This window comes from Carlito syrichta, unplaced genomic scaffold (genome assembly GCF_000164805.1).
Source record: "Carlito syrichta isolate Samal-C Ts95f unplaced genomic scaffold, Tarsius_syrichta-2.0.1 Scaffold287526, whole genome shotgun sequence".
Lineage (NCBI taxonomy): Eukaryota > Metazoa > Chordata > Mammalia > Primates > Tarsiidae > Carlito > Carlito syrichta.
Window position 1 is genome coordinate 770,962 of NW_007231622.1, and position 12,737 is coordinate 783,698.

Below are 12,737 nucleotides of genomic sequence, written 5' to 3' on the forward strand. Positions count from 1 at the left end.
ATTCATCCTATGAACATTATTATCTATATATATGTCTTTTGGTGAACCTATGAATACATTTCTATTGAGTATATATCTAGGAGTAGAGTTGCTGATTTAAGTCATTCCAACAACCACTAAATTTATATAATTAGTCCAGATCTCTCTTCTGAACTCTAGACTTAAATATTCAAATCTGCCAGACATCTCCATTTATAAGTGTCTCAAATTTAACATATCCCAAACCATTGCTCCTCCTGCTATGTTTCCTGAATCAGTAAATGGTTTCTTAATCCTCCTAGTTACTTAGGGAGTCATCTTTAATACTCCTGTTTCTTGACCCTTCCCGGCAAACCAATCCATTATTAAGTTCCTTGAATTCCACCTCTGATTTATACATATCTTGAAATTATTCACCTCTTTTTATCTCTACTGCCATTACCCTAGTTCAAGCTACCATCATTTCTGGCCTTAACTGCCTCTTACTGGCCTTCAAGCAACATTTCTTGCCCTCTTCCAATCTATTCCTCACAAACAGCCCCAGTGAGCTCTTAAATATGTAAATCAGCTCCTACTTAACAGTCTTTATTGGCTGCCCTTTGACCTTAGGGTAACTTCTAAAATACAGTCTGAAATCTGTGATGTGGCCAGTAAGAGCCAGCTTGGTCTGGCCCTTGCCCCATTTCAGCTCCAGCCACACTGACTTCCCTTTAGTTCCTAGAACACACAAAGTTCTTTCATGCCCCAACAGTCTCACACATAATGTTCCTTTGGCCTGGAACATTCTTTAAGGCTCTTTAATACGCCTGGAGCTTAAAAAGGCGTTTATTCAGAAGGCTCTTCCCCGACAGTCCAAAATTAATCTTTCATTTCACCCACTGATTTTCCTTCACAGTACTGATCACACTTTATAATGATGTAAGATTTATGCTTTAATATCTCTTACTCTTATTACATCTTAAATTGCATCAGGTGTTATGTTCACCCCGTAACCCAACACCTAACACGGTGTTTGGCACATGGTAACCACTCAGTAAATGCCTATTTAATAATGCATGACCGATGCGAAGGCTGGGAGCGGCCGTAGGGCCAGCAACTGGCATTTCTATACCAGGGTTAGTTTCCTTCCTTTGTGTGGTGGTAGATGGGACCAAGTCCTTAATTTGCTCAGTGCTTTTCTCCCTGTCATACGTTTATTATTTAGTTACTGTAGGGCCGCGTGTAAGAACAAACTGCCTCCTGATACAAGGCGACAGGCCGGGAATATTAGCCTTATTTCGGAGGGACAGCCTAGAACCCGTCAGCAGAGGACTGTGCGATCCCCTGGCGCAGGTGCAGGGTTAGCTGCCAATCTCTCCTAGAGGGGGCGGGACCAAGGGGAACCCCGGAAGGGGGAGGGCCATTGGGTCCTTCCCACAGGACCCGATTGGTCTGAGCGAGCCGAGGAAACGGGGGCGGGGTTTGATCCCGCGGGCGCGAGCCACGTTGGGCGCGGGGCAGCCTCGCCGAAAGGCCACGCCCAGGCCCCCACAATGCACTGCGGGGCGCGTCACTCGGAGCGGCGGTCCCGGCTCGACAGGTACTCCCCGGCCCCTCCCAGTCCTCTTTCTCCCTTCTTGGGGTCGCCAGAACCCCTGCCGGCTATTTCCCTCGCTCTTCCCGCCTCCTGCCACAGCCTCAACCCTCGCCCTCGGGACTACATACCTACTCCTTGGCAGGAACAAGCCCGAGTCATTGAGAGCCGGGCGTCATTGGGGCCACGGAGCCATTGAGAGGTGGACAGGGGGGAACCTCGTCCCTTTCGGCCTGAGGGGCCTGTGGGACCGTGGGAGGCGGTTGCCCCTCGGCTGAAATGCCCGGGTCATGGGACAGCCCTGGAAAGGGTGAATGAAGGGGAGGGACAGTAGTCCTGGGCTGCCAGCATGGTGGTGGGAATTCCCTGACGCGCAGATGTCGGAAACACTGTAACCCACCTAGGCTGTTTAAGTGACCCTAGAAAGCTTGAGGTGGCATTTCATGTTTCTTTTAGGCGGAGCAGGACTTGAGCCGGGTGGCTTATTGTACATCTTGTGGGGATGGGGAATGAGTATTGTGCCCACAGATTTGCCCGCGTTTTGACTCACAGAAACATCTTGAGGCCCCGTTCATGGGGCACTTTGGGAACGATGTGGCACAAAGAGACTTGAGCGATCGACTCGACAAGTGGAGGAGGTCTCCGAAAGAGAAGACTGAGACCGAGCTGGCTGAATCTCTCTGCTAGTGAAACAGCTGTGGCTTTTTCTCCTGCTGCTTAGTTTCCTGCCTCATCCTGGGGCAGGTGGAGAGCTTGAGAACCAGTCCCTCCCAAGTCTGTTCAGCCAAGGCAAAGCCCAACCCAGCCCAGAGCTAAAGTGTCAGCCAGCAGCCTAGAGTTGATGGGATCCCAGATGACAGGGGAACTGCCACTTTTTAAAACTCCGAATCACATTCCATGTTACTGGTTTTTGCTCACATGCTAAGATTGTAAGGATTGAGGCAATACCTTAAATACTTAAATTGTACCTACAGTTTCTGGTATATTAAGGTTCAGTATTTGAACCTGACACCTATGACCAGGCCCTAAGTTGATGGGGCATTTGGGTATTTCCTATGTTGAGAACCATCACATCTGTTTAGTGCTTTTTTTTTTATGTGTGGACTGATTAAAATCTGAGTATATTTTATGTTGGTGTATGAAAGTGGCCTGTGTCCTATCAAAGGGATGCCTGTGATCTTCCTTTCCAGGTGTTTGAATAAGAAGTTTCTATATGTTAGGCAGTGTCTCATACAGTCATTAGAGTTACATCTGAGTTTAAATCCGTACTTTGTTGCTTACTGGTTTAAGGATTGAATAAACTACTTAAACTTTCTGGACTTGAATTTCCAATGATAAAATGGAACATTATAATAATACCTACCTCACAGGTTTGGAAGGCTTTAATGAGGTAATGTGTATGAAGTGTCTGGCCCAAAGAAGATAATCAACAAGCAATAAGAATGGCATAGAAGATATTTAATAGACCACTTTTAGCATAATACAAAGCAGTGTTTCAAGTGCTTTTATATGATCCTATGAGATAGATGCTATTAACATCTTTAAAACAACCCTATGAGATAGATACTATTAGTACAATTTACAGGTGTGGAAGTTGAGGTGTAGAAAGGCAAAACTTGCCCAGACTTACGTGGCTGGTACATGGTGGAGCCACAATTAGAGCCTGGGCAGGCTGGCCCCAGAGTCTGTCCTCTTAACTACCATAATGTCCTGCCTCTTAAAGAAATGTAAGCTTTTAGCTGGGTGCAGTGGCTCACCCTGTAATCCCAGCACTTTGGGAGGCAGAGTCGAGAGGATTGCTTGAGCGGTTCAAGACCAGCCTGGGCAACATGGCAAGACCTCATCTCTACCATAAATGAAGAAATTAGCCAGGCTTTGGGGCGCATGCCTGTAGTTCCAGCTACTTGCAAGGCTGAGGCGGAAGGATCTCCTGAGCCCTGCAGGTCGAGGCTGCAGTGGCCATGTGCCACTGTACTGCAGCCTGAGACTCCAACTCAAAAAGAAAAAAAATGTAAACTTTTAAAAATTATTATTTCAAAATGAGTAGCTACATAGTTTCTGTATCACTAGTTTCTTACCTCTTGTTGGTTTTGAGACACTGATGTAGCACAGTAATGTAGAGATACAAAAGACTTAGGCTTAAGTACCAGTTCTGCCATATACTAGTGTGACATGAGAAAGTGAACCTCAGTTTCCTCATCTGTCAAATGGAGGTTATACCCACCTGTGAACTATGTGGCACTACACAAATGTTGGAGATTGATGCGTTTGAGTATTATTAGGGGTCCTGGTCCTAGATGTGAATATAATCTGTTGTGTAGCCTGAGGTCTTAATGTGTTGGATATTAGGAATGTCAAAGACTGCTAGGGGGTAGGGGTATGGGCAGAGTGGCAAAATAGAATCTGACTGCCCTTGGCACCTTTTTCCATTTCTCCCTTCATGCTTTGTCTTCCAAATATCTTTCTGCTAGCCTATTGCCATGTAAAGTCCTTCCCCTTTTTTACTCAATCAGCCTCCCTCTTCCTGTACATCCCAGTTAGTATAGCTTTCTCTTCAAATTAACCCCTTCCTATTTTCACAGATCTCAGGTAGCACTTTCAATAAAATAATATGTTCCAAGTTAGTGTTTCCCACACTTTTGGTACTAACACGTATGCAAAATCATAAGCAGATGACACTTTAAAAATTATCCAAAATTTTTACACCTAAGCACATTTGAATGAAACAAAAGATTATTTTAATTTAAATAAGGAGAAAAGCCTAATAACTCAAAATTGGTTTCACAGATATTATTGCTAAAAAATATAGGACAAAAAGTAAGTCAATTCAAAGATTGATAATAAGTAAATAATAGTACTGGTAGGATAAAGACCAAGTAAGAATTCTGAAAGTGGTGCTTGGATGACTGAAGTTAGGGAAATAATGGACTAAAATAAAATATGAGTGCTTGGCTCCAGTATAAAATGTTTTATTTTAAAAGAGGCATTTGTGAAAGCATTTGGCTAGAAAATAGATACAAAATCTACTTATGTGTTGGGGTTTATTCATTATCTTTTGAGAGGTGCCTTCCTGATACCTTTGCTCACAGCCATTACCCCACAAAGTTTATGAAGAGAGGTCAGTATCTTGTTATCTTGGCCTGAGAACTTACTACCTCTCTATAGAGTTTGGTGTTGTGTGAGTTTATTTTCCTCAACCTTTGCATAAAGTTTACTTAGTTTTTCTTTGATTCTAATTTGGGTTTTTTCATCCAACAGTTGCTGTTGGGGAGAGAAAAAACAGGCCAGTACTCAGATTCCCTATGAGTTACCTGCTGCTGTCTAAAGACAGATGTAAAATTTTCTCTGTGTTAAAGGTGAAAAACATTGACCAGTGGTCTAAAAATATATCTATGGTCCTGATAAGATAAAAACTCCTAAGTCTTCTATGCAATTGTGGTAATCTCTTGCTTTCCGCAATTCCACTAGTTCTTTCTTGGGGTTTTCCAAATCACAACCCAGCTTAAACCCTAGCTTGAAGTGATATGGACAGATATCTTTTTCTACTAGCATAGTCGAGATGCAATTATTATTTTTAAATTTTATTATTATTTTTAAACTATTTATGAATCCAAGATTAAAAAGAAGGAAAATGGGAGTATGTTTATTTATTGAGTTGGTAGAAAGACTACTTATCCAAAGGTGATAGGAATGTGCTGCAAATTAGTTAGACCTGACAGTGATCGTTGGACATTCATTCTAGTTTCTTTTGCTTTCTTATGTTCAACTGGTTTGGATGCTAAATCAGATTACTCTGCGAGAAAGAGTTTTAACTTTTTCTCCTCAGAAAAACATATCTACTGATAAATAGAAACAATTCACTGACAACCTTTTTTTTTTTTTTGAGTTGGAGTCTCACTCTGTCGCCCAGACTGGAGTGCAGTGGCCGCTCCCGGCCACCGCAGCCTTGACCTGCTGGGCTCCGGCAGTCCTTCCACCTCAGCCTTCCAAGTAGCCGGAATTACAGGCATGCACTACCACGCCCGGCTGATTTTTTGATTTATTGTAGAGATGAGGTCTCACTGCCCAGGCGGGTCTCAAACCCGCAGACTCAGGCAATCCACTCACCTCAGCCTCCCAAAGGCGCGGGATTAAAGGCTGAGCCACCGAGCCCGGCTCACTGACAACCTTTTAAGAATTTTGACAGGGAATATAACTGTTGTGTTGTGCTTTTGGTTAAAGCCTAAAGTGTGTATTAGGAATATATGAAATGCAAATTGTCTAACTGTAGTTTTCCAGTTTAAAGTGGTAAGCAGTACAGTCTGTGTTGTGTTTGCTCTTTTCATTTGGATTTTTCTAATATCTGGCATAATCCAGGGCATACAGTAGATAGTAAGTAAATGTTTGTTAAACAAATGGAACTTACAAGTGGTATTTTCTCAGTATATGTTTTAGGAAGTATGAATTATGTCTTTATATCTTACAAGTCATTAAAGAGTAATTTTGGGCCAGGTTGGTGGCTCAGCCTGTAATCCCAGCACTTTGGGAGGCCGAGGCGAGAGGATTGCCTGAACCCACGGGTTCGAGACCTGCCTGGGCAACTTGGCGAGACCTCGTCTCTACAATAAATCAAAAACTAGCCGGGCATGCTAGCGCGTGCCTGTAGTTCCAGCTACTTGGAAAACTGAGGCGGAAGGATCGCTGGAGCCCAGCAGGTTGAGGCTGCGGTGGCTGGGAGCGTGCCACTGCACTCCAGTCTGGGCAACAGAGTGAGACTCCAACTCAAAAAAAAAAATAAAGAGTAACTTTGAAGATTACATGAAAGTTGGCAACCTATTAATAAAGACTATTTGAAATATTTCTGTTAGGATCCTAAAATGGTCAGGCATAAAAGAATACAAGCTACTATTAAATACTAAAATACTAAAATATAGATGTTTGGAACTATACGTCACAGCCAAGTTAATTCCCAGAACGGTCATTGTGTTGTAGTGTACTTCTGGAAAAACAACGGTTTAATATTTAAGTGATACATGTTTAAGAGTATGAAGTAAGACATTTCCCTTCTTTTTTACCCTTAGGCTAAATGTTTCAATTGTGATTTAATAAATGAAATATGGTAAAAGTTTTAAAGAGGGTTTTAGAGTACAGATATCATTCTCTTCAGGGATCTTAGGCTACTGCTTTCAGGAGAGAGAGAAACTGGTTGAATGGAAGAAAATACTGATTTGAATGTGTCACACTAGGATTTTAGTATGAGAATTCCATTGTAGAAAAAAGGCTAATTTGCTTCTGGTTTTTTTTTTCTCTTTAAGTAAATGGAGGAGAAAAATATTAGGGGTAATGACATATGAATACCTTGAAATTCCACCCCTTTTCTCATGAAAAGAGGAGAGTAAATTTAATGCATTAACTTTATTAGTTGGGCTAATTTTTATTGTCAGACCAGTTACCACCCTGAATGGTCAGATTTTAACTTCACACAACAATAAAAACTATTCACTCCTAATTTCCAAATTCTGTACCAATTGATTTTTTGTGGCATTTTTTTGCATATATTATTTAGTTTTTCATTTTTAGAATGAATGTGCTAATATTGACCTAGCTGAAGAGGGCAGGTAAAGATTAATTTAGTCTCTAAGATACAATGTCTTTGAAAAAAGCCCATGAAATTGTTAATGAAACTTTTACATTTTCACCAGTTGCCCCTACTGCTAGTGAAGAAGCATTTATTTAGTGGCACTGTGCTCTGATGACTTGACAGAGAAGAGTTGTCACTTAATCTCAGATGGTGAACATGTTGTAATTCGATGTTTTTAAAGTAAAGTCCTTGGACAGTAAGCAAAATAATCGCCTTAGGAATTTGTTAAATTTGAAGATTCTCAAGCTCTATCCCAATCAATGGGTCAGAATTTTTGTGGGGTTCAGAACTCTGTGTTTCTTTTCTTTTCTTTTTTTTTGAGTCAGAGTCTCACTCCATCACCCAGGCTGGAGAGCAGCAGTATGCTTACCACCATACCAGCATCAACCTACTGGGCTCAGGTGATCTTCTGACTTAGCCTTACAAGTAGCTGGAACTACAGGTGTGCGCTACCACGCCCAGCTTATTTTTTGATATATTGTAGAGATGGAGTCTCACCAAGTTGCCCAGACTGGTCTTGAACCCCTGGGCTCAGGCAATCCTCTCGCCTCGGCCTCCCAAAGTGCTGGGATTACAGGCTTGAGCCACTGTGCTTAGCCCAGAGCTCTGCATTTCTAACCAAACTTTCAACTTCCTATGCAAACTAAAGTTTGAGAACTACTGTGTATTTTATAAAAATTTGACTGTTGACCTGGTTTCTTTCAGACTTAGGCCTATGAAGTTTTTTTTATCTGTTTTTGTAAAGCAAGACCAGAATCCAATAAGAGAGGCTAGTGTGATTTCCTTTCTGGTAAAAAGATCGAGAACAACATGAAAACCAGTATTGTTTTAGCTTTAGGGTTTATGATAAATAAAAATAAAAATTTTGATTATAAAAGTAATATGTGCCCATTGTGGATATTGAGAACACCTAGGAAATTATAAAACAATAATCACTCATAATACTACTTCCTGGAGATGAGCATTATTCTTAATTTGACATCTTTCCTATGTCCATTTCCTCATTTTTCCCTTCCTTTTTCCTTCTCCTTTATCTTTGTAGAAAATAACATTTGCAACTTTTATCCTGCTTTTTTCTCCTTAACATATAAGCACTTTACCACATTATTAAACTTTTTTTCCACAAGCATTACTTTTAGTTGCTGTGTTTTATACACACACACACACACACACACACACACACACACATACACACACACGTTGCTGCATTATATGTTATATGAATGTACTGTAATTTACTGAACCATCATCCTATTATAGGATATTTAGGTTGCTTTCAGTTATTTGAGTGGAAGAATGTCTTTCTGTTTAAAATCTTTTCTGGATCTCTGAATATTTTCCTCAGGATAGGGTTATATATTTAAGTTTATTGAGGTCAAAGGGTACAAATGCTTTTAAACTCTTGTTGAAATTGCCAAATTGTTTTGAGAATGATGTTTATACCAGTTTTTACTTTTACCTGTACTTATGAGAATGCTGGACAGAAGCAAGTATTATATTTTTAAAAGCTAATTTGTTAAGTGAAGCATGGTATGTCATTGTTGTAATTAGTAATCTTTTATTACCTGCAAGTTGAACATTTTTACATGTGTTTATTATGTTTGGCTCTAATTTCTATCTAACTCAAATTGTTCATTTTGTGTTGTAGGTCTTCTCTATCGGTTGAAATGTCTATGATTTTGTCTGCCTCAGTCATTCGTGTTAGAGATGGACTGCCACTTTCTGCTTCTACTGACTATGAACAAGGCGCAGGAATGCAGGAGTGCAGAAAGTATTTTAAAATGCTCTCGAGAAAACTTTCTCAACTTCCTGATAGATGTACACTGAAAACTGGACGTTATAACATTAAGTAAGGCTTTGGTTTGCTTCATTTGAATCACTTGCCTGGTGGTTACAATAGAAATAGTGTTTGATTTGTTTAGGAAAACTTGTTCAAGTCAAGAATCATGTTGTTCTGAACTTGTACTAAATAGTGGTCATCATGCCATTAACCTTATTGCAGTTTCTCTTCATTTATGTCTGGCTTTAGGGAATTGTATAATTTTACAGATCACAGATATTATTTCCTATAAGTTGGTCACTAGGTATTTATTGGTGTTCTTATAGGCTCAGGATTATACTAGGTAAACTGTAATAGGAAATTAAAAAAAAATCTGCCTGATACCTGCCCTCAGAGAACTAAGGAAGCTTAAATTCTATTGAGAGGGGATAGCACTTATTATATTGTGTATAAATAAAGTAAAACTGGGTGATGGGTTCGAGAGTAACTTTATCTATGGGGGTCAAGAGCCTCTCTGAGAGGCTGACATTTGAGCAGAGACCTAAAAGATGAAAGAGGAGGCAGTTATACAAAGGATGCTGTGGATGAAGAGCAAGGCAGGTGTAGCAGTCAGCAGGGAAGTCCTTTGAGATGGAAAGAAGACCAGACACTGAAGCACTATCGACAAATAATAGAGAGCTGACAGTGAGGTTGGAAAGGTAGGAACGGGGCAGGTTGTAAAGGGCCTTCTAGGCCATGATGGGTTTAGAGCCTGTTAGTTTATTGAAGTCTAATGAGATAGAAAGCCTTTGGGGAATTTTAAACTGAGAATTATGTGATCTGATTTTAGATTTGAGTACGTCATCCTGGCCACTCTGTAAAGAATGAGCTGTAAAGGAGAAAGTGTTCAGATAGGAGAAAGAGTTCAGATAGGAGACTAGAGAAGTTTAGGTAGATGTGATGATTGTAACTTGAACTAGGATGGCAGTGAAGAGAAATGGTTGGATTTGGGCATATTTTGGGATTAACACCAACACATCTTACTTATGGATTGAAGTAGGTTATAATGAAATAGAAGAATCAAGGATAACCTACAGCTTTTTAGTCTCAAGAACTGGATGGATAATGGGACTGACATGAATAACATTGAAGGATAAGTGTGTTTCATTGTCAAAAATCAGGAGTTCTGTTTGGACATGTTAAATCTGAGATGAGGATAAGTGTGTTTCATTGTCAAAAATCAGGAGTTCTGTTTGGACATGTTAAATCTGAGATGCCCATTAGACATCCAAGGGGCACTGCCAGGTAGGTAGTTGGATGTATGAGTCTGAAGTTTAGTGTGAAAGATAATATGGGGATTTAGGGGGAGTCAGCTTACAGTTTGTGATTAAACCTTGAGACCACCTTGGAAAGCATGTATGTGAAACAATTAGAGAACAATTAACTTCTAAGAAGTCAGATAATGATGATGCATACAGAAGAAAATCAGATAAGAAAGAGCTCCATATAGGATATAATAAGCAGAGGGCTTCATTATTGAGATAAGATATGAGCCATGTCCTGAGGAACTAATAAGATTTAACTAAGGCAGAAAGGAGGATGTTCTAGGTATAGGGAAGAGAAGCAAAATAAGCAAATAATGTGACTTAGCACAGTAGGTTTATTAACCCATTTAGCCTGGTGTAGTGGATGGTGATTTGGAGATAGTTATGAGACATGTACGATAATCACTGTGGTGCTAGATCCTGGATTGCCCTGAAAATTCAGATTGAAGGATGTTACTTTGATGTAACTGGTTATAGGAAGCTCTGCCACAGGTTTGAGGGAAATGACTTGATAAAAAATAATTCGAAGACAGTGGAACATACAGTGAAATGGAAAATCTGAGAGGAGAGAGATGAAGCAGAGAGATTAACTTATTATTATGGCCTAAAGTAGGAAAATAAAAATGCAAATGAAAAAGAAAATGCCAAACAGAAAGATTTTTCAAAAGAAGTGATTAAGCCTGATAGGGTGGAATACCAGAGATGAAGAGAAGGAAGGGACAGAGATGACTGAAGACTTGGAATTGACCAGAATGATGGTCATTGTCAGAAATGAAGTCTTTGGAAAGCATTGTTTATGAATGGTGAGGAAGAAGAGAAAAATATTAAAGCTCCATTTTGATCATTTAAATTAAGGTTTTGACAAGGCAGTCCAGTGGGATAGAAATTTTGGAATCATTCTCATAGATATGGTTGAAATTGTGAGAGTAGAAATGTCCACTGATTTTAGATAAAGATCCAGGATAGATCCCAAGAGAATGTCTACAGTTTCTTGGATCACCTGGGTAATGGTAAGATGATAAAATGTTGCTGGGCACAGTGGCTAATGCCCATAATCCCAGCACTTTGGGAGGCCAAGACAGGAGGATTCCTTGACCTAGCAATCTTTTTATTCCTTTAGACATATCGGAATTATATTCTTGGATCAGACCACTTTAGACCTCTGCTGATTTATTCCATTCCTAAACTCTTTCATAAAATTGCTTCTTGCATCATGCCATTTGCTGACACTAAGAAATATAAGACAAATCACAAAAATTTAGTGATTATGGCCGCTGAACGAATGCTATCCAAATGCTGTCCCTCTTATGTATAGCTGGTCTCAGTAGTAGGAAATACAATGTTTTTATCCAATGGATACTCATTCCTATTGATTATTTTCCTTTGTTTTGGCCACAAAGAAGCTCTGAATAATATCTGCACCCTTTTTCTAACATATATAATTGGACTTTGTAGTTTACATCTCCAGAAGGAAATGTTACCTCAGTTTATTATTCTCCTACCTCTATTTTTTATTTGATTCTTTTACTTGTCCTCTTGAGGTTTTTTTTAAATAAACTGCCTCAAATCCTTTATGTAGAATAAGACGGAATACAAATAAATAATGCAAAATCTGAAATGAAAACTTCTATGCATGTTATTTTGTAGCCAAACTTTCAGAAATAACTGAAACAGAATTTTTAGTTCTAGTTCCTGACAAGAATGTGAATTTCATATATTTTCTAAAATTGATAAAGAGATCTTGTTGATTGGTTTTGGTTTATTGAGGTTTTTATAGCATATAACAGTGAACTTAGACTGAATTACAAAGGGTACCAAAAAAAGTATATGTATTTTAAGAAAGGAAAAAACTGTATTAAAATTGTAGTACTCAATATGTGCTTGCTTGTTGCATGGTGACAGTAACATTTGAGCAACCGTCATAATATACATTGCTACTGTAATTCAATTCAACTTTGAAAAGTAACACATAGGTAACGTCTCTTAAAATGTGTATACATATTTTTGGCACTCTGGTATATAAAATCGGGAATTTGTGTTACCTGACTTAAAATTCTTATGTCACAGTTAGGTGCAGTGGCTCATGCCTGTAATCCCAGCACTTTGGGAGGCTGAGGTGAGAGGATTGCTTGAGCCCAGGGGTTTGAGACCAGCCTGGAAAGCATAGTGAGACATTGTCTCTACAAAACATTAAAAAAATTAGCTGGGTGTGGTGGCATGACCCTGTAGTCCCACCTCCTCGAGAGGCTGAACAGAAGGATCGCCTGAGACCTGGAGTTTGAGGCTGTGGTGAGTTGGGATTGTGCCAATACACTCCAGCCTGGGTGACAAAGTAACATCCCAACTCAAAAATTAAAAAAAAGGAAAAATTCTTCACAACTCTTTTTCTTTTCGTTATTTCTTTCTTTCTTTCTTTCTTTCTTTTTTTTTGAGTTGGAGTCTCACTCTGTTGCCCAGACTGGAGTGCTGTGGCCGCTCCCG

At 39.7% G+C, this 12,737-nt stretch overlaps 1 protein-coding gene across 1 annotated transcript in view; it reads left to right on the forward strand.

Moving 5' to 3' along the window:
• Positions 1 to 1,505: 1,505 nt before the first annotated feature.
• SEC22A (SEC22 homolog A, vesicle trafficking protein) overlaps positions 1,506 to 12,737 on the forward strand; it is a 68,489-nt gene continuing 57,257 nt past the window's right edge. Inside the window, exons 1-2 of the mRNA XM_008052804.2 lie at positions 1,506 to 1,558; positions 8,821 to 9,021. Coding sequence (XP_008050995.2) covers positions 1,512 to 1,558; positions 8,821 to 9,021 — 248 coding nt within the window. The 5' untranslated portion in view covers positions 1,506 to 1,511. The remainder of the gene's footprint in view (positions 1,559 to 8,820; positions 9,022 to 12,737) is intronic.